At 37.1% G+C, this 19,385-nt stretch overlaps 4 protein-coding genes and 1 pseudogene across 11 annotated transcripts; 2 read left to right on the top strand and 3 right to left on the bottom strand.

Annotated features, from left to right (window-relative positions):
- Positions 1-644: 644 nt before the first annotated feature.
- On the top strand, positions 645-6,578 carry LOC104712116 (uncharacterized). 3 transcript variants are annotated; one of them, XM_010428940.3, is made up of 18 exons: positions 645-1,017; positions 1,444-1,513; positions 1,779-2,351; positions 2,485-2,664; positions 2,774-2,887; positions 2,975-3,033; positions 3,399-3,465; positions 3,558-3,609; positions 3,698-3,790; positions 3,941-4,024; positions 4,137-4,543; positions 4,650-4,711; positions 4,821-4,890; positions 5,159-5,239; positions 5,319-5,420; positions 5,677-5,801; positions 5,928-6,045; positions 6,172-6,578. In XM_010428940.3, the coding sequence occupies exons 1-18, from the start codon at positions 941-943 to the stop codon at positions 6,289-6,291; spliced, it is 2,454 nt and encodes an 817-aa protein (XP_010427242.2). In that variant the 5' UTR covers positions 645-940; the 3' UTR covers positions 6,292-6,578. The 3 variants fall into 3 exon arrangements, 2 of the variants coding, with proteins under 2 accessions (XP_010427242.2, XP_087323949.1); XR_015567410.1 differs by having other exon boundaries at positions 680-1,017; positions 3,698-3,795; XM_087467823.1 differs by lacking the exons at positions 5,928-6,045; positions 6,172-6,578 and having other exon boundaries at positions 680-1,017; positions 5,677-5,846.
- Positions 6,579-6,726: 148 nt separating this feature from the next.
- Positions 6,727-9,095, bottom strand: LOC109124459 (phosphoribosylformylglycinamidine cyclo-ligase, chloroplastic). Of its 5 annotated transcripts, none has more exons than XM_010428939.3 (10): positions 8,921-9,095; positions 8,800-8,834; positions 8,355-8,699; positions 8,169-8,263; positions 7,955-8,056; positions 7,813-7,872; positions 7,555-7,727; positions 7,367-7,469; positions 7,130-7,288; positions 6,727-7,035 (listed from the first exon to the last, which is right to left on the bottom strand). In XM_010428939.3, exons 3-10 carry the CDS (start codon positions 8,695-8,697, stop codon positions 6,862-6,864), a joined length of 1,209 nt encoding a protein of 402 aa, XP_010427241.1. In that variant the 5' UTR covers positions 8,698-8,699; positions 8,800-8,834; positions 8,921-9,095; the 3' UTR covers positions 6,727-6,861. The 5 variants fall into 5 exon arrangements, with proteins under 5 accessions (XP_010427241.1, XP_087323948.1, XP_087323946.1 ...); XM_087467822.1 differs by having other exon boundaries at positions 8,355-8,685; positions 8,921-9,052; XM_087467820.1 differs by having other exon boundaries at positions 8,800-8,848; positions 8,921-9,038.
- Positions 9,096-9,386: 291 nt separating this feature from the next.
- On the bottom strand, positions 9,387-11,890 carry LOC104712114 (protein TONNEAU 1b-like). Its single transcript, XM_010428936.3, has 7 exons — positions 11,480-11,890; positions 11,104-11,236; positions 10,751-10,839; positions 10,512-10,634; positions 10,002-10,126; positions 9,751-9,921; positions 9,387-9,630 (listed from the first exon to the last, which is right to left on the bottom strand). The coding sequence occupies exons 1-7, from the start codon at positions 11,564-11,566 to the stop codon at positions 9,588-9,590; spliced, it is 771 nt and encodes a 256-aa protein (XP_010427238.2). The 5' UTR covers positions 11,567-11,890; the 3' UTR covers positions 9,387-9,587.
- A 54-nt stretch (positions 11,891-11,944) lies between these two features.
- On the bottom strand, positions 11,945-14,593 carry LOC104712113 (protein TONNEAU 1a). Its single transcript, XM_010428935.3, has 8 exons — positions 14,304-14,593; positions 13,883-14,015; positions 13,514-13,602; positions 13,265-13,387; positions 12,671-12,795; positions 12,534-12,559; positions 12,279-12,435; positions 11,945-12,172 (listed from the first exon to the last, which is right to left on the bottom strand). The coding sequence occupies exons 1-8, from the start codon at positions 14,388-14,390 to the stop codon at positions 12,130-12,132; spliced, it is 783 nt and encodes a 260-aa protein (XP_010427237.1). The 5' UTR covers positions 14,391-14,593; the 3' UTR covers positions 11,945-12,129.
- A 108-nt stretch (positions 14,594-14,701) lies between these two features.
- On the top strand, positions 14,702-15,360 carry LOC104715675 (large ribosomal subunit protein cL38 pseudogene; annotated as a pseudogene). The gene is made up of 2 exons (XR_015566266.1): positions 14,702-14,733; positions 14,861-15,360. The product of XR_015566266.1 is annotated as a large ribosomal subunit protein cL38 pseudogene (transcript).
- The last annotated feature ends 4,025 nt before the right edge of the window (positions 15,361-19,385 follow it).

Below are 19,385 nucleotides of genomic sequence, written 5' to 3'. Positions count from 1 at the left end.
AAATTAAAAGTATATGAAAATAACTTAAATAGAAGTGAGTAAAAGTATAGAGAGAAGTTTAAAATTTTTCTTTTGCATATACATATATCTAGTTATTATAATAATACAATTTGAATAAAAAATATATTTTAAAAAATAATGTGCATGCTTTTGTTCGAAAACCGCTGGGTAATAGTTGGTTTCAGTTGAAAAGGCGGTCCATGACTATATCTACTGTACAAATCCGCGTTTTGTTTTTTTTTTTTTTTACAAAAAACGTAAATTGGAGAAAATGTATTGATTGGTGTTTACAGTGCGGTTTTCAAAAAAAAAAGTTCAAAACCGCATTTGGATGTTCTCCATTCACGGCCTATATCAATCATAATTTCTATTTTTGTTTATGACTGTATCAAATTTTGTCATTAAATATTTACCTCATTCTAATTGTTATTTGGTTTTTGTAAATAAAATAATTAACTCATTGTAAATTTATTAAGCTATTTAAATAAGATTTTTAAATAGCATAATTTTGTGTTAGATATTGGAAGACAACTGTGAAATTCACATTTTTACATTAAAAAAAAAGTAGTTAAAAAAAATCAGAGTAAAAGAAGAAGTAAAAAAACTAACTTTTTAAAAATATAGAGAAAGACCCTTTTGGATTTGGGAGTAAAACGCAGTCAAAAAGATTCAATCTCACATGGTGGGTAAATAAATAAACCTTGGTAGACAATCTCGCCCTTTCCATGTGATTTCTCCACTTCCTCCTCTCTCTCTTTCTTCTTCTTCATCTTCTTCATCTTCTCTCTCTCTATACTGCAACTTCCTTCAACTTCAGTCGCGTAACGATGAGATGACCAATTAGCCTGGAGATTGGATCTTCTTCTTCTTCTTCACCACGAGGTTTTCTCAACTCTTCTTCACCGGCTTGACTTAGATCTCTTCTTTCCGCGGCTAACGAATGAGGAGCGCTGCCGCCGCCGTAGCTGCTGCTGCTTCTAAGCCTATTAATCCCCTCGTCGCCTTCGAACACAAGAGGTTTCGCCTTCTTTCTTTTCTTCTTTTTTTTTTTTTTAATACGTTTCTGCTACTTCGTCCTCGTTTGAACTTACGCTTCTCTCTCGTTTTAGCTGAGCGAAAATGTTGTATCTCCCGATTACGATAGTTTAATCTGCCTTCTTTTGTTTGCTTGATTTTGCATTTTCTTTAAAACAATTTTTTATCTTGATCTTGATTTGATAGTACTACATCCTACTAGTGATTTGAATGTTCTCTCAGTGAAGGTGGGTCTGTTAGATATAATCCAATTCGAGGTGCTTTTGATTAAGTTTTCTTGAAAACGAAACTTATTAGGAATGCAGTTTTGTATCAACGGGTATTATTAATCTAGGATATTTTAGAGATTTCGTCTGAGCTGTGTAGATTGGATTTTGGGAATTCATAAGGCCATTTTTGTATCAACAGGGATGCGTATGGATTTCCTGTGAGACCTCAACATGTCCAGAGATACAGAGAATATGCTGATATTTACAAGGTTCTTTCTCCATAATTTATTGTACAACAGCTTCTTTTTCCTTTCATTTAGTTATGAGAATGCTGTTTTCATTTGGTCCTGTGTGAAAGATATTATAACTGGACTAATCTAGAAAACACGAATCAATGTGCTTGTAGAAGCAGATACCAAATTGCTGGTAATAAGTTCGTTTTGGTTCTTGGAATGGTAGAAGCAGATACTATCATTATTTACTAACTACTGTAAGCCCCCTAAGCCTGTGATGTCACTGTTTCCTTATAATCAGGAAGAGGAAGAAGAAAGGTCGGACAGGTGGAGTAGTTTCTTAGAAGATCATGTTGAATTGACTGAGTTACCTGAAAACGGATCATCTGAAAATAGCCATGCACCGTCTAGTGAAAGTGACAAAAAGGAAAAAGAAAATGAATTAAGCTTAGGTTCTGATGTAACTCCTGAAAGTGCTACTGAAGAGGAAGGACACCCCGATGCGGAGAAGAATGTTCACAGAGTGCAATTATGGACTGAGGTCAGACCATCTTTACGATCAATTGAAGAATTAATGAGCAGCCGTGTCAAGAAGAAGGGGGATTTATCAAAAAGCGAGCAAGAGGCGCCTAAAGTGAAATCGTTACTCTCATTCGATGATTGCAAATCTTTCAAGGGAGCGTCTGAGAATGATTCTGAAGACGAGTTCTATGATGTTGAGAGGTCGGATGTTCAGGATGGTTCTTCTTCAGATGGTACAAGTGTCTCTGGCATTCCTGTTGCTGCTGATGCAAGTCCAATGTCTACATGTCCTTGGAAGGAAGAACTTGAAGTGCTGATTCGCGGTGGTGTACCTATGGCTCTGAGGGGGGAGGTAATAAATCTTGACGTGTTAACATTGCTGCCTTCTGTTCCTATCTGATATCAGGCTCTAGCTCTCCATCTGTCGTTCGTTAGTCTTTGATCTTCTTCCGTTATAATCGTCTCATTTAGTAACAACATTTCAGTTATGGCAAGCATTTGTGGGTGTGAGGAAACGACGCTGCAAGGATTATTACCAAAACCTTCTTGCTGAAGATAGTTCTGGAAACACCATAGAGCAAGAGGACATGCAGAATGTTGATGACAAAGGTTCAAGTAGAGACTCTCTTGCTGTTGTGGAAAAATGGAAAGGACAGATAGAAAAGGTAGTAATTGAAAATTCATTCAGCATTGACCCTCTCTATCTAGTGGTGCAGCGTTGGCTTATGCTGAAGTTGATCGGGATTCTTATGCCGTTACTTGTTTCGAGTACAGGACTTGCCTCGGACATTTCCAGGTCATCCTGCCCTAGATGATGATGGTAGAAATGCCCTGCGGCGTTTGCTTACTGCTTATGCTAGGCATAATCCTTCTGTTGGTTACTGTCAGGTTTTGGTTTTTAATCAATATCATGACTCTTTATTTTAGTACCAAGACATAGTAAATTAATATTAAATATCAAGATACGCTCTGCAGGCTATGAACTTCTTTGCTGCGCTTTTATTGCTTTTGATGCCAGAAGAGAATGCTTTCTGGTATGTTCACAAATTTGATGAATTTATATCTCTAAGTCCTAAGATTGTTTCCTGTTGAAAAACGAACTCCTTGCTCTGTGTTTAGTTTGTGTATCTATCACTTTCACCTCTTCCGAATATAAAAGTTTCTTAGCCATTCTCTTTTTTTTTTTTTTTTTTTTTTCCTAAACCAATTTTGTTTCATTAATCTACTAATTTCATTTCTAATCTTATTAACACGAACTCCTTGTTCTTTGTCTAGTTCTTATAACTTTCACGTTCATTTTCTTCTGGTTGAATTAACTTTTATTAGGCATCCTTATATCTTCTCTTTTGTTTTTTTCCTGAACCGTAGCCCCTTCTAATTAAATACTTATGATCTTCAGGGCACTGACAGGAATCATTGATGACTACTTCGATGGTTATTATTCAGAAGAAATGATAGAGTCTCAGGTGATAATATTAGTTGCCTGTTTATACATTTGCACAATTTTTTGGGCCAGACTGGTTATAGCATCATGACAAAATGTACCCTCATATCTCAGGTTGATCAACTAGTTCTGGAGGAGTTGGTTCGAGAAAGATTTCCTAAATTGGGTGAGTTCCTTAACAGGTTTTCTTGCTTCATCTTACAGATTGTTAACAGGAAGTAGTACTAAACTCTGCAATTTTTGTATGTCTACAGTTCATCATCTGGATTATCTTGGAGTGCAAGTGGCTTGGGTTACAGGGCCATGGTTTCTTTCCATCTTCATGAATATGCTTCCATGGGAAAGTGGTCAGGTTTTAGACATTGGAATTAAAGCTGTCTTGTTTGAGTAACTTGTAATTTAGGATGGAAGTCTGTTAAAATTTGAACATCTTTCTCTTTTAAGAATTGGGACTGAGAATCCATTGTCTTTCTAAATGTTCGTCTTCCTGATCGCAGTTCTTAGAGTCTGGGATGTGCTTCTCTTTGAAGGAACTCGTGTTATGCTTTTCAGAACAGCACTCGCATTGATGGAACTATATGGTACTTGATAAAACTGGTGGTCTTTCAATTTAAGTGATATGTTTTGCGGACCTTCTAAACGGATCGGCGTCATCATTGAGACTGCTCTAACTTATGCTTTAACTCACCTCAGGTCCTGCATTAGTTACAACGAAGGACGCTGGAGACGCTGTTACTTTGCTACAATCACTGACTGGATCAACATTTGATAGTAGCCAGCTCGTTTTAACTGCTTGCATGGGTTACCAAAATGTCCATGAAATTAGATTGCAGGAATTACGAAGCAAGCATAGGCCAGCTGTGATAGCTTCACTTGAGGAAAGATCGAAGGGACTTCAAGCTTGGAGGGATTCTAAGGGTCTTGCCTCCAAATTATATAATTTCAAGCAAGACCCAAAATCTGTGTTGGCAGATAGCAAAACCTCATTGGCAAATGGGAGTTTGTCTCGATCTGAATCAGGATCAAGTAATGCAGATGAACAGTTAGTTAGCCTGACTGGGGATGGGGAGGTAGATTCTGTTCAAGATCTTCAAGCGCAGGTAATTTTTTGTCCTTCCTATTGGCTTGTAGATGCTTCCCTGAGTACACTTGAATACCTACAGTCATGGAACCCCCTTCTGAGAAGTTGACTGACAACTTTTTCAGGTTCTGTGGTTGAAGGCTGATCTCTGCAAGTTGCTTGAGGACAAACGATCAGCTCTACTTAGGTTAGGTTCTTTTCTCAATAATAATTGGACACAAAACGGTAGAAATTTTATCTCTCTCCTTATTCTTCCTCAATATGTAACGTCTCCCAATCTTCCTATTTTTTGGTAGGGCTGAAGAGTTGGAGATAGCACTCATGGAGATAGTTAAGGAAGACAACCGGCGTCAACTGAGTGCCAAGGTATTCTCATAAAGCTTACCACTTGACAATTAATTTTCCAGTTAAGCTATAAGCTCGCATTATGTTACTTGTCTCCATGGTCTGAATACAAAGACTACCTTCGCCCTCACTTTTACCATCATTGCTTTCCCTTCTCTCATTTCTTCTCCTGCTGGTTCCTCATCTCTCATCTCTGTGCTGATCCAGTTTTGAGGGCTTATTGGTGCTTAGTTAGTTTTAAGATGGTCTTGAGATGTGAAATGCTGCTTGTCATGAATGTGAACTTCAGGTCGAACAGTTAGAGCAAGAGATGGCCGAAGTTCAGAGACTCCTCTCTGATAAGCAGGAACAAGAAGGTGCAATGCTACAGGTTCGCATTTGGATGATCAATCTGTTTTTCTTTTCGTTATAGCTGAGACAAGTTCTGAGATTAATTGATACTTATGAAGGTCTTGATGCGGGTGGAGCAAGAACAGAAGGTGACAGAAGATGCACGAAGATTTGCTGAGCAGGATGCAGAAGCACAGAGATATGCTGCTCAAGTCTTGCAGGTAAAACGTTTGCACTGACTCATACTATCACAAATGTGGCTAGGCTATTTAGTAGGAGTAGGTCGTTACTCGCCTTCCATGGAGTAGAGTTACACATTATTTTAGGAAATGTAATCTCTGTATATCCTGTATTTAACACTTGTCTGTTTGTTTTCAGAGCTGCATGTTTCAAATACTACTTTATTTCCTCTTCCTTTTTTGTATCCTCCTGTTTAATCTTTGATCTTCTCTGTAACGAATATGATAAATGGTCTAGGAAAAATATGAGGAAGCTGTTGCTGCACTTGCTGAAATGGAGAAGAGGGCAGTGATGGCAGAGTCCATGCTCGAGGCGACTTTGCAGTATCAATCTGGCCAACTCAAAGCACAACCTTCACCACGGTGTGTCCTTTTTACCTGAGACAACTCAAACACACAAATTGTCTACATAACTATAACACGACGCGTATTGACTAATGACTTTCCCGTTTGTACACTGACTTGGGTATACATATGTTACCGATACAGGCAAGTGAACCAAGATTCGTCTGTCAAAAATATCAATGATAATTCACCTGAACCTCCTCCAAGCAGGATCAGTTTGCTAGCACGTCCATTTGGGCTAGGGTGGCGCGACAAGAACAAGGTAAGTCTTCTTCTTACACAGAACATATCTAGAGACGGCGTCAATTAAGAAACACCTAGAAATTAAAACCAAATAGTCTCTCCCTCTTTATGCATGATCATATATGAACTGACCCGCAATTTGCAGAACACAACACCTGAAAAAACTCCGGAGCATGTTAATGACGAGAAGCCATCATCAACAGAGGGAAAAGAGACTAATACTGAACCAACAGAGCCTAAGGTCCAAGACATTTCATTGGTATAATCAACCTTGAAGCTCTCTTTTCCACTTACATCGTCAAACGTTAGTTGCTATATCATCCTCCGTGACCGTGTAGTCGCAAATAGCTTCTCAGTTCTCAGTCACCCTTTTTTCATATTTCCGGATTGGAGTTTTGGACATAAGTTTTAAATATATTCATTTGTTGTTTGTGGTATGCTATAATTATATTCATTCTAAGATGGGATACATACAACAAGACATGAATGGTGTATAGTTCATTAATCTGTAAACTAGCAAGTATTCGGTTTATAATATATGAATTCCCACAACTTCTTTTTTCTGCGACAATTAACCTTCACTCATACCAACTAGGCAATACTTTATATTTTATAAAAAGTTTAACCATAATTTCCTTCAACATGAGCTTTAAACTCATACCAATTACATTGGTTATGTTATTATAAAATTAGAACGACGTTCTCAAAAATGCCTCATCTCATGGTTTGTAACCTCATTAAACCGTACACAATTACTCAATTCTTAAAGAACTGTGGGAAACAAAAACTTCAAGAACACAGAAAAAGAAAAAAGAAAAAAAGTACACGCAGCATTCTACTGATAGGTTACGCCTTCACCGTTTATAACCTCTCCTACGCGATAGGCGACATAGTCCCCATTCTTGGCTTCTTGTAGTATTCGCGAAGCTGCCTCTGGACTAACCACCAAAACCATCCCTATTCCCAGATTAAACGTTCGTCTCATCTCACTGTCTTCTATCCTCCCAGACTATATAACAAACCAGAAAACAATCAAACATTCTGATGTATAAAACATAATCTTTCTGTTCTGAGGTATTTATGATTCTCTCCTCATTCATTACCTGTTGGATCCATTTGAACAAAGGTGGAAGTTCCCAAGCATCGGTGTGAATAACAGCACCCAAACCATCAGGGAAGACTCGGGGAATGTTGTCTGTGAAACCTCCACCTGTAATATGAGCTATCCCCTTCACTCCTCCTCTACTGATTATGTCAAGTACCTGTGAAAAGCAGAGAGAAGGAGTTATAGAATTGCTACAAAATGTCATGATGAAATTTCTGTAGACAAGAAAACCAACCTGTTTTACATATATGACAGTAGGTGCCATTAGAGCTTCACCAAGGGTAGTTGATCCACCTGGAAGCGCATCATTCAACGAAAGATTGCTTCGAGCCAACACCCTGGAACAATTGGGATGCCAATGGAATGTGGTTAAGAGGCGTGAAATTATAAGACTATAAAACGTCCAGTATCGCTAACTTTTACCTTCTTACTAAAGAGAAACCATTGGAATGAACGCCACTAGACGGGAGGCCAATAAGAACATCTCCAGCAACAATGTTTTTTCCGTTGATAAGAGAAGTTTTCTTTACTCTGCCTACAGCAAACCCACTGAGATCGTACTCGCCCTCTGCATAAAAGTCAGGCATCTCTGCAGTCTAAAAACAACCAAAACAAAATCATGAAAAGATGAGTAAACTACATTGTCAGAACCTGCAATTGAGTTTAACTGTAAACACATACCTCTCCCCCTAAGAGAGCACAGTCCGATTGCCGACAACCTTCAACAATCCCTTTAATGACCTGGAAACAAATAATCATACATCAATATCAAGTCCTAAAGCAAGCTCAAAGTAAAGATTAAAAGAGATGAAACATATGGTACCTTTTCTGCAAGGTCTACATCAAGACGACTAGTAGCAAAGTAATCTAGGAAAAACATAGGCTTTGCACCAGAAGTAATAATATCATTCACACTCATCGCAACCTATAACAACAACAAAAACAACAAAGCAAAACCATGAAGTCTTGTTTGGGGACTCAGCATAAATAAATAAAGCCACAAACACAAACACACACACAAAAGACTATATCTTTACCAAGTCGATTCCAATGGTGTCATGAATTCCAGTTTCAAATGCCAATTTCAATTTAGTCCCTACACCATCCGTACCAGCTACGAGAAACTCATCACCTGCTCAAACAAACCCTAAACACTTTATTCATCAGAAGAATACAAAAAGTTTCAACATTCAGGTGAAAGTTTGCAGTTTTAATAACTATACCATATGGGAAGAGACCACCGAATCCTCCTATTCCAGGAGCCATCTTTGCGATTCGTTTAACAAGCTCAGCCCCAGCATCGATATCAACACCAGAATCTTTGTAAGTGAGACTATCAGATTCATCATCATCTTTCTTCGACATGGATTCATCATCTTTCATGGATTCATCATCTTTCTTCGACATGGATAAAACACGAGAAACCTTAGTCCTTGCTCTCGTCGTCTGAGTGAAGCTGACGGAGAGAGGTCTTAGTGATGACACAGAGGAGAAACGGTAACGATTGAGAGTGTTGTGAAGAGACGAAAAGCAGGAAGAAGAAGACTGCAAAATCTGAGCTTCCATGACTTCAAACAGTAGCAAATACAATAAGAGAGAGGTAGAGAGCAGTAAATTATCAAAAGGCTAAAACTTTTCAAGCGAATAAAGATTTAAGCAAGAGCATACAGAGAGAGCCAATGGCGAGTATGTAGCTCGAGAGACTGAACAAGCGGAACTAAGCAAATTAATAGAAGAGAAAAAATCAACAAAAAGGTTGAAAAAAGCAAAAAAGCTAGTTCTGACTTACCGGTGAGAGAGAGAGAGACTGAGAATTGAGGCGACGCCGGAGAATGTGACTGACTTGAGAAGAGGAAAGCAGAACAACAAATAAGAATGCTTTAAAACCCTAACAACAACACCCCCTGTTCCTTGTTTTTTTCTCCTTATTTTTTTTTAACAAAAATAAATTAGAGCAATCAAATAGAAATTATCATTTTAAAAATATAATTTAAATAGTTAATGAAAAATGCTAATAGTATATTTTTAACTTGGATTGCCAATATATATATATATATTATTTTTTGATCAAATCCAAACAAATATTTATTTCAGACTATTTTTTCTTTAAATTATGACAAAAGTAAAATTTGATAATTTTTGTGTCAATTTTGCGTTTGTTGCACAGAAAAAGGTTTAGATTAAGGGCTTAAGTGTACTTAATTCTACCATCTTCATAGATCATCTTCATAGATAAGGTTTAGAAGACGATAGCATTTGGCTGGAAATTATATCCATAAATCTTACTTTTTCCAAAAGCTTTCTCAAACCATTTCTTTCTTTTGCTCAGACAAAACACGACAAACAAAAAGCTAAAGAAACCAGTTGCAAACATTGAAAACCATACACACACACATACAATATATATAAACGTACTACTACTAATTCACAAGCTGAAATTTTAACGAAAGCCTTGATCAATCTTTCCCTTCTTCTTCACTTGTTCCATCCCCCACATTCCTGAACCACAACCAAAACACCAATGGGATCAGATTATCACGACTTGCTTTTCAGTTCAATCTTGGATTTGATCCAACTTGTACGGTATATATGAATATAAGAAGAGTCTTGGAAGCTTACCTCCAAGATGATGTTAGGTTCCGAGTTTTCCTGTCGAGCTGGAGATTTTCCAGTGCCGTCGAAGCTCTCGTCACTTCTTCCGGCACATCTTCACTGTCGTTTCTCCAATTGTATTCGTCTTTTCTGTACTCAGAGGTAGCGGTACCCGATGCTTGAGATGCAGAAACCGGCCTGCCCATTTTAATCAAGCATGCCACACTCATAAGCAGCATGAAAGATTAAACATCTTTGAACATTGAGTTTGGAGTTACCTTCGTTGAGGAGGTAAGCTATCAGAAGCAGATGATCTCCGAGGAGGATTTCTTGAGTCCAGGCTTGATGAAGACTCCGTTTCAGACTCTCTCCTTGAGTTACCACCCTTGACCTGCGTCATGTTCTGAAGAAAAATTCATTTAAGAAAAATGTTGATCACTAAATCTCAAAAGTATACAGCTGACAAATTAATCCTTGGATGTGACAAGAACTTGAGGCTTAAAATTCACTGAACTCGTTATTTAAATCTCTGAAAATTTCTAATCTCGAGTAAGACACTTTATTTACTTGGTATAACTGTGAGGTCGTAAGTACAATATAACAAGAATTTATCTTATTTGGTATTTAGGTCATCTTCACTTAGAGAATAGGAAATGAAAACACTAATGCCCAGAAATCACGTAACATAGCTGGACTATTGTAATTTGTAAGAAGTATGGTTGTAAAACAGAGAAAAGAAAGCTAAAGGTATTCTTCAAACAACTTCAGAGTGAAAACAGAAGAAATACCTCGAACTTCAAGAATCCTTCAAGAACATCCAGAAGAAGCGGTCTGCTATCTCCATTTCTGTTGAGCTCATAAACGCTGTTGCTACTAAAGTCACGTACCTCAGACTTCCAAGAATCTTTTGCCTGTGCATAGGTTTTCAGGCAGAATGCAGATCACAACATCAGTTAGAAAGTTCATCTTTCAATCTACTTTTAAGTAAGACTAGAAAAAATCAAAGAAAATGAAATATATTGATTACCGAATTGCATTCTGGTTGATAAACTTTGAGGGTGTGATTAAGTTGCGCCCAGTCCAAATATTCACAAATCAATGCAGATAACAACCTGCCTGCATTTGAACATTCATAAAGTGATCAAGACGACCTACTTCAACAGCACAAAAACCTCAATATTCACATTGCCTATACATAGAAGCAAGCTAAGCTTTGGTCTTAAGTCTCTTAACACAATTTCACCCGAACAAGAAAAAGGAAACACATTTCTTAACAAGCCAAATAGTTAGTTATAAAGTATCAAGAAAGACATCCAAATCAAGACTTTGCCATTTAGAACCAAACAAACCATTCAAAGAGAGATATAGGCAAAAAGAAACCTGAAGGAGAAGCATGAAGCTGCCTTGCACGATCATTACAGCTTCCCAACAAAGCTGGAGGTAATCCTTCATTGTTCTCTATCACTCTATCCTCTTCTTCAATTGCCTCAAACACACTCGCACGGAGCTCAGCCTATAGAGACACAAAATTTTCACAAAGACTCAATTTCAAAATATGATTAAAAGATGGAGAATTCAGATCCATAAGTAAACTAAGATCATCGAGAATATGTCAAATACATTAGATCCACTAAGCAAAGATCTCGAAGCACGCGCGAACCCTAAAAATTAAAAAGCTAATTTTTTTCTCTGGGAAAATTTGAAGTATTCCGAACAATGTATGGGCAAAGGAAGAAAAAGGAATGAAATTTGGTACCCGGATCTTAGCGAGAACACCTTTCCTCTCAAGGGTTCGAGTGACCAAGGTTTTGAGATCCATCATCTCTCTTGTATAAGCGTCCATTGTATCGTTTCCCACAGCCAAAATTTGATTCGAAGGTCAGAATCAAAATTAACAACAGATCCCTCCTGCTGGGTGCAATCGGAGTTTTGGTCACTGGAGAATTTGAAAATTGCCGTTCGGAGAGAAGCGTCGCGATGGTTCAGCCAGAGTGGCTTTCTCAGTTATACTTTAGTTTTAAACTTTAAACGAAGAAGATGAGAGAGAAAAAGAAGAAGAAGAAGAAGAAGAAGAAGATATTCAAAAATACTAACACACACAAAAAAAATCAAAACAATTGGATTTAGAAAAAAAAAAAAAATGAGTTTTGATCCTAATGAAGATTGTGAACATTACAACTTTAAATATTGTTCTGTGTTTAATGACATTCAGAAGGAAACATTACTACTAACTGTTTCATTCATTTTTAGGGACAACCAAAGTTCTTAAGGAGACAGATGTTCAGCAGCGTAAACATAAAGAAGCTAATGAAAACGACGTTGCAAATAACGAACATACATATATCACGTACACACACCATTATCTAATCCAGCAGCTGAACTTTTTTTTGTCCAAATACCCTAAACTCAATCCCTCCCTTCTTCTTCATTTGTTCCATCCCTCACATTCCTACAACACAACACAAGCAAACCCGATGGATCAGATTCACCCCACAACTTGTTTCTCATTTCAGTCTGGTATTTTCAATTCATGTTTAAGAGTCTTGAAAGCTTACCTCCAAGACGATGTTAAGTTCCGAGTTTTCCTATCGAGCTGAAGATTTTCTAGCGCCGCCGAAGCTCTCATTACCTCTTCATGCGCATCTTGATTACCGTGTCTCCAATTGAATTCGTCTTTTCTGTACCCTGAAGTAGACAACCCGCCTCTTCTATCTGAAACATCTTATTCAATTTATTTGTTATCAAAAAAATCATGAAACATACACATTTTTAACCAATACTTCAAGGAAAATAGGGAAATGATGGCTAACCTGATGCTTGCGATGAAGCAACCGGCCTGCGATTATTTAAGATACGTAAATCGATCATGTCAGACTCGTAAGCAACATTGAATGGTAAAAAAATAAAACTTTGGTTTGGCAAAGCATGGTGTTGGAGATAGGTGTACCTTCGTTGAGGAGGTAAGTTATCAGAAGCAGATGATCTGCGAGGAGGATTTCTAGACTCAAGGCTTGATGACGACTCTGTTTCTGACTCTCTCCTTGAACTACCACCCGTGCCCTGCGTCATGCTCTGAAAAAAAATCATTACAAAAATTGTTGATCACCAAACCTGACGAGAATATAGCAAAAGACTGATGATAATGGATTTACGGTAAGAGAATGGAAACATTAATCCTTGGAGGTAAAGAGAACTCGAGGCTTGCAATTTGCTAAACTTGTTTCTCAAATCTCTGAAGAATTCTCATCTCGACTACCACACTTTCTTTTCTTGGAAAAGTGTGAAGTAGCGAGTACAAAGTACCAAGATTTTATGTACGTTGGTGTTTATAAAGCTTCAGGTCAACCAACTAGCATTGGTCATCTACACTTATAGTACAAAAACAGAAAACACTACAACATCACATACTACATACAGGTGGACAATTTGTTTGAAGTATGGTAGTAAAGCTTGTAAACCAAGAGAAAAAGTTATAGACAGTAATATTCAGTTTTCCACTTGGCTGCAGACATATTCACAGGGGAAGAAAAGAAAGAAGTACCTCGAACTTCAAGAATCCTTCAAGAACATCTAAAAGGAGCGGTCCACTATCTCCATTTCTGTTGAGCTCAAAACCATTGCTGCTACTAAAGTCGCGTAACTCAGACTTCCACGAATCTTTTGGCTTTGCATAGGGTTTTCAGGCAGAAGGCAAATCACCAGATAAATGAGAAAAGCTCATCCACAATCTTCTTAACTAAACGAAATACATATTAAAAAAAAAAATCAAAGAAGGGATTATATTTATTACCAAATTGCTTTCTGGTTGATAAACTTTGAGTGTGTGATTTAGTTGTGCCCAGTCCAAGTATTCACAAATCAACGCAGATAGTAACCTGCCTGCAATCCAACATGTTAAAAGGTGATCAAAATGTCCTACTTAACTGCACAAAACCTCAACGTCCATAGTGTTTAGCAATAGGAGAAAGCAAAGTTTCGTTTTTCATGATACGATTTCGCCCGACTAGAAAGGGGTCACATTTTGAACAAGCCAATAGTTATCGAGTAGTAACAAAGCATGGCAGGCTTGTGAAAAAAACAAAATTTTCCAAGACAAGATCCAAAGGATAAAAGTGAAAATGAGATATAAGCAAAACTTGTGAATACAAATAAAAAGAACCTGAAGGAGAAGCATGAAGCTGCCTTGCACGATCATTGCAGCTACCCAACAAAGCTGGAGGCAGTCCTTCATTGTTCTCTATCACTCTATCCTCTTCTTCAATTGCCTCAAACACACTTGCACGGAGCTCAGCCTACACAAGCAACTTAAACTCTCAGCATAAGTATAGAAACAGAAGAAAAAAACAACTTTTCAATACATTAACTCTACAACGTAATTGGGATTTTCACATGGAAAGTATCAAGATTCCTAGAAAACAAAATCGAACATTTCGATCTGAAAAAGCAAGGAACCCTAGAAAACAAAATAGAGTAATGTAGTCGTGTCTCTCCCCACAAATCTCAGCGAAATTTGAATGTGACTCGATAATGTAATGCACAGAACAAGAGAGGAGAAAAGAAAAAGGAATGAAATTTGGTACCCGGATCTTAGCGAGAACACCTTTCTTCTCAAGGGTTCGAGTGACTAAGGTCTTGAGATCCATCATCTCTCTGGTGTAATCGTCCATCGTTGCCAAACACCCAAAAATTGAATCGAAAAGGGTAAGAAAATTAGGGTTTCTGATGTAAAAATTGGATTTTGCAAAATTGGGGGTTTCGGCAAATCTGAAGATTTGGCCAGTCCCGTCCCGGAGACCAGAAAGAAAGAAAGACGTTGAAACAAAAAAAAAAAAAAAAAAAAAAAAAAGTAACTTTTTGTTTTCAAATGTTCCCCCCAAAGATCGATAGTTTCCACTCTCATCCTACATTTAATTTTTTGTAATTTTGCCCCTCAATCAATGTAGGAAATTTTAATTTTTTTTTTTTTGGAACTAAGAGCATGTACAACAGTGATGACTTGGACCGTCCTTCGTTTTTTTCTGATTTTAATTTAATTCAAAAAGGTCCAATATCGAAGAAACGCTTCTTATTTTAGGACGTTTTTCGTCTGTCCACTTCGCCACGTGCTCTATTGTGATTGGGTGTAGAATTTCTCTAGGATTAAACGAAAAAATTTTTGGCTTCTTTCTTTTCTCTCGACGGCGATACACATCTTTGGCACCGGAATCGTCACTGTCGCTGCTGCTTCTCCGGTTCTCCGCCAATTCCAAGTTCCGAAATTGGGAAATGGAGGAGGTGGAGGATTAGGGATGCTGATTGAGTGTTCATCAAGGCCGCAGAAGAAACCGACTGCGCATCACAGGAAGTCGAGGCCGAAGAAGACTCAGCCTTGGGACGTTAAGAGAAAGCCTACTGTTTGTGCTCCTCTTCCTCCTCTCCCGGCGGAATGGACTCCGTTCACTCTTGCTTCTGATGACGGTGGTGCCGCCGCTGTTGCTGCTGCTGCTTCTCCTGCCGGAGAATTGGTTTCTGGCGCTGCCTAGTTGGTTTGAGTTTATCTGCTGGTTCGGTTGTATTCTAGTTTGAGAGCTTTTGCTGTTGTTTGTTTCTGTTAATGTGTTTTCAGTTTTCTGATGTCTGTTTCGTCTTATGGGATTTGTGTTTGGCTGTTGAATCAAAATTTTAGAAACTAAGGCCAAAAGGAATTGTAGAAACTAAGGTAGAATCTGGATTGAGTTTGATCTTGAGGGTCAAAATAGTTTCAAGGACAACCAATGCCAAGTAGAGAAAAAGCACAGTGTGAAAGTTATCTTTCATACTGATTGCACTGATTGCAGAAATGTGGCTCTCGTCATTCATGGTCATCATCTATGTTTTTGCGTAAGATCTTTGGGTTTTTGTTTTGTTTTTCTGGTTAGTTCTGTATTTAGCAATTATTGTTGAATGATAAGCCTAAGTGGTAGCTATTCCAGCTCTCATATAAAAACGTAGGAGATTTAGTATTTGGTTTTCAAGTGTTTGATATTGACTGTATTTGCAGGTATGGTCCATTCTGGATTTAGTATTTCGTTGCAGCGTCTATCGGGACATTTGGAACTATGATATCATTCTGGATATGCACCACTTTTATAGATGTGTTTTACCTCAGGTTGGTGAATATAAGCTTAGGATCAAACATCTTTGTTAAGAGCTTGCTAGTTCTAGATTTACAGTATTCATTTTTGTGTATGTGCAGAGTGTAGTTTGGAGGTTCTTGCAAAGTTCAAATGGGTCGGATGTATTGGCTACAAAGCAGGCCTTGCTTTTCATTGTTTTGGTTCAGTATATACCTAATGAGCCCCTTGGTGATTTCATTTCATATAGAAATCGCTTAGAATGGTTTCTAGTGAATACAATTACTCTGATTCTCTTTGTTGACTACTGACTGATAGATGGCTCTTATGTGTCTTCCAAGTTCAAACAGTTTGCTTTTGCTTCAGATGTTGTTGTGATTGTCTTTTGCTGCTGAAACAAATTCTTACAGATGCATATGAAAGTTTCCTTGTGACCATGTAGGAGTGAATGGGTCTGAAAGTTTCATTACTGGAGGAACCGTCTTGATCGTGTTGATATGGTTTTTGCTTTGGTTCGGATTGGTTAAACTGAATTGTACACTCTTTTTTTGACTAAATCGTGACTGTCATTATGCTATTGCAGAAGCTTAACGAAAAGCTGAGTAAATTGGAGAGGAAGAATTTTAAAGACGGCTCTACCATAAAAGTAGTTGTTGTTGGCTGCGGTTATGCAGGAGTAGAATTGGCTGCTACCATATCAGAGAGACTGCAAGATCGTGGAATAGTGCAGTCCATAAACGTATCAAAGAATATACTAACATCAGCCCCTAATGGGAACAGGGAGGCGGCTATGAAGGTACACTTTCATTACAATTGCATCCTCCATTTGACTAGACAGAGTAAAAAGATGGTAATAGTATCCTTTGGATTGTGGTTAGGTCCTTATGTCGAGAAAAGTTCAGTTACTCTTTGGATATCTTGTTAAATCCATAAAGAGAGCAAGCGACTCAGAAGAAGATGAAGGATATTTGTTAGAGCTTCAGCCTGCAGAAAGAGGATTAGAGAGTCAAACTATTGATTCTTCTTCTTTAAGAGACTCGAATGGAAAGCTTCTTCCTACACCAAGCAATGCTCAAGCAACAAAACATTCACACCAAGCAATGCTCAAGCAACAAAACATTCACACCAAGCAATATCAAAGCAACAAAACATTCATACCAAACAATATCAAAGCAACAAAATATTCACAAGTTATTTCTTCTTTTCTTTTCCTTTGATGTTTTCATTTTCATGTTTTATGTTTTATGTTTTCTACTTTTAATGTCTTAATTGTATGTTTTTGTTTTTCAACATTAAATAATTAATATTTTAAACTTTAAAAATATTATTATTTTATTTGGGGGACCAAATACAAATAGACACCAATGCTCATACTAGATAAGAACCTTTCAAAATAATACTATTATAATTGGGGGACCAAAAACGAAGGACAACCAATGCCCATGGTCAATAGGACGCCAAGTTCACATTTTGAGATCTACCTACTTCAGAGTTGACAAAAAAAAAAAAAAAAAAAATCAAAGATGACAAATTGACAACGTAACACATTTGCATTAATGCGAGATGACTTTTAAAAAAAAAGTTGGAAGTTTGGTCCAATATTGCCAAAGCATATGAAAAAAGAAGAGAATGTTTTGGAACTGTTTTATCCGGAATCGCGCCGGGTTATGGTAGAGGACTTGCTAGCTACTTTTCTAGCTAGGCTCCTAGTTTTTGAGCATGACTGTACCAACCACCACATACTGATATAGGAACCTTTAGAAAACCGATTGAGCAAATAAGCATAATGTCCACTCTCGCAAGTTGGGTCGTTGCAAAGGTCAGAGAAGGGCAATCACTCGCTTGTCGTTGAGGTTTGTATGTAACTATGGTAACTTTAGTGTTAATCAAATATAATGGACTATGTAGCTTAGTTGATTTAACAATAACAAATGAATTAGTTACATACAATCTAAGGAATACGATCAAAAACATATAAATAGATATCAAAGAAATCGATATAAATACAAAATTATTATATCAGAATTCTATAAAGATACATTACGAAATATGAACGTCTCTGGCATATGTTTAAAAAAAATTATATTAATCAAGACACTCTTCGACAACTGTGTTATCCAATCGAGCATATCATCCCCTTTAAAACTGTCCTCACATGGTGGCATGACTTCAAAGTTCAAAGCATAATGATCAACGAACTAAAGACGAAAATAAATTTTTATACCAACATTAAAAATTATACGGAAGAGTATAAAGATACTCAACAACAAAACATTAGTTTAAATTCTGATCCTGAATTTCTCGATTATTAATATAGAAATGTTAGAAATCAAATTCAATACCCAAAAATGTTATGAGTCAAAAAAACCAATATGGAAATGTGTTGCGTCAAAAAATATACAGATATTTGTGATATATGAATTGTGTATGCATGTATAATGTAAATGTACATGTGTATATGAAGTGTGTACTGTATGTATGTGGATGTATTTATAATCCGATTAAATTTATTCAGTTGTTTCTTGATACTAAATTGCACCAAAATGTAAAAATAGCACCATAATATTTGTTCTGGATATAAACCATACCATCACCTAATTTAATTCTCTTTCTTTATTCACCTAATTTGACTAATTCTATTCTGATTTTCTCTTTTCCATTTTTATGTTGTGTCTCGCATAGTCACATACTGTCCCTATAGCTAAAGAAGGGAAGAGTCGAGAACTGAACAAACACTAAAAGACTGAACAAGAGTTAAAAGACTTAAAGACTCAGTTAAGACTTGAGAGCACATGTTTATTTCGAGAGGGGCATTATCGTCACTTCAAGAGAAACAACTTGAGGGCTGAGCTCTTTTATTAATCAGCTTCTTTGCCTTTTTCGGAAACGAGGAGGGGAAGCCACCACGTCATCCAAAACTGTTCCGATCACATCATCTATTCATCATATGTGCATCAAACATTAAACCGAAAAATGCTAAAACCAAATTTTTTTTTTTTTTAATATATTTTATTTTTAAAGATTGAGAAGTGAGAACAGCAACAACAACAACGAAATTTATGGAAAAAAAAAGAACCCAAGCAATCATCAAAGAATATGGTTGAATGCTCAATTATTAAATTTTATATATAACGTGCTTCATGCGTTTCCACTCGTTTCTCTATCGCCCTTTTCAATAGAACTGTTGTACCAACCAGCGAGCGTCATATTTATTAGTCTGAGCAACCCTTTCTCTCCCTCTCACATACTTTGTAAAACACTATTACAATCGATCATGTGTTTACCAGAGATGTTAATAGTTCATAACCCTATATATATGATTCTACAAAGACTGCAGCCATCCTAATTCGTTTTTCAAAAGTCGTAAGCTTAGCTTTAATATAAGAAGACTTCAACAAAAAATTTAGTCAAAATTCTGGGTCCGATCGAGTTTGTAAGCAATATAATAAACCCCTATAAACTAGAATTGTGTTGTTTAGCTGAAGAAATTATAAACACAAGTGCACAAGCACAAGGTTAACAAAGGGATTAACCTCCTCAGTAGTAATATATAATCAAAGCAGTTAAAAA

Source organism: Camelina sativa, chromosome 9 (genome assembly GCF_030686135.1).
Source record: "Camelina sativa cultivar CO46 ecotype springtype chromosome 9, ASM3068613v1".
Lineage (NCBI taxonomy): Eukaryota > Viridiplantae > Streptophyta > Magnoliopsida > Brassicales > Brassicaceae > Camelina > Camelina sativa.
This window is presented reverse-complemented; position numbering and strand designations above follow the sequence as displayed.

Coding starts and splice junctions, on each gene's coding strand:
- LOC104712113 (XM_010428935.3), bottom strand. CDS start 14,390: ATGGACGATTACACCAGAGAGATGATGGATCTCAAGACCTTAGTCACT. Junction 14,016..14,303: donor GTGTTCTCGCTAAGATCCGG/GTACCAAATTTC, acceptor TTGCTTGTGTAG/GCTGAGCTCCGTGCAAGTGT. Junction 12,560..12,670: donor AACTTACCTCCTCAACGAAG/GTACACCTATCT, acceptor AAATAATCGCAG/GCCGGTTGCTTCATCGCAAG.
- LOC104712114 (XM_010428936.3), bottom strand. CDS start 11,566: ATGGACGCTTATACAAGAGAGATGATGGATCTCAAAACCTTGGTCACT. Junction 9,922..10,001: donor AGCTTACCTCCTCAACGAAG/GTAACTCCAAAC, acceptor TAAAATGGGCAG/GCCGGTTTCTGCATCTCAAG. Junction 9,631..9,750: donor AACCTAACATCATCTTGGAG/GTAAGCTTCCAA, acceptor GTTGTGGTTCAG/GAATGTGGGGGATGGAACAA.
- LOC109124459 (XM_010428939.3), bottom strand. CDS start 8,697: ATGGAAGCTCAGATTTTGCAGTCTTCTTCTTCCTGCTTTTCGTCTCTT. Junction 7,873..7,954: donor ATGTAGACCTTGCAGAAAAG/GTACCATATGTT, acceptor ATTTGTTTCCAG/GTCATTAAAGGGATTGTTGA. Junction 7,470..7,554: donor GGTTTCTCTTTAGTAAGAAG/GTAAAAGTTAGC, acceptor CAATTGTTCCAG/GGTGTTGGCTCGAAGCAATC.
- LOC104712116 (XM_010428940.3), top strand. CDS start 941: ATGAGGAGCGCTGCCGCCGCCGTAGCTGCTGCTGCTTCTAAGCCTATT. Junction 4,891..5,158: donor GGCGTCAACTGAGTGCCAAG/GTATTCTCATAA, acceptor TGTGAACTTCAG/GTCGAACAGTTAGAGCAAGA. Junction 6,046..6,171: donor GGTGGCGCGACAAGAACAAG/GTAAGTCTTCTT, acceptor CGCAATTTGCAG/AACACAACACCTGAAAAAAC.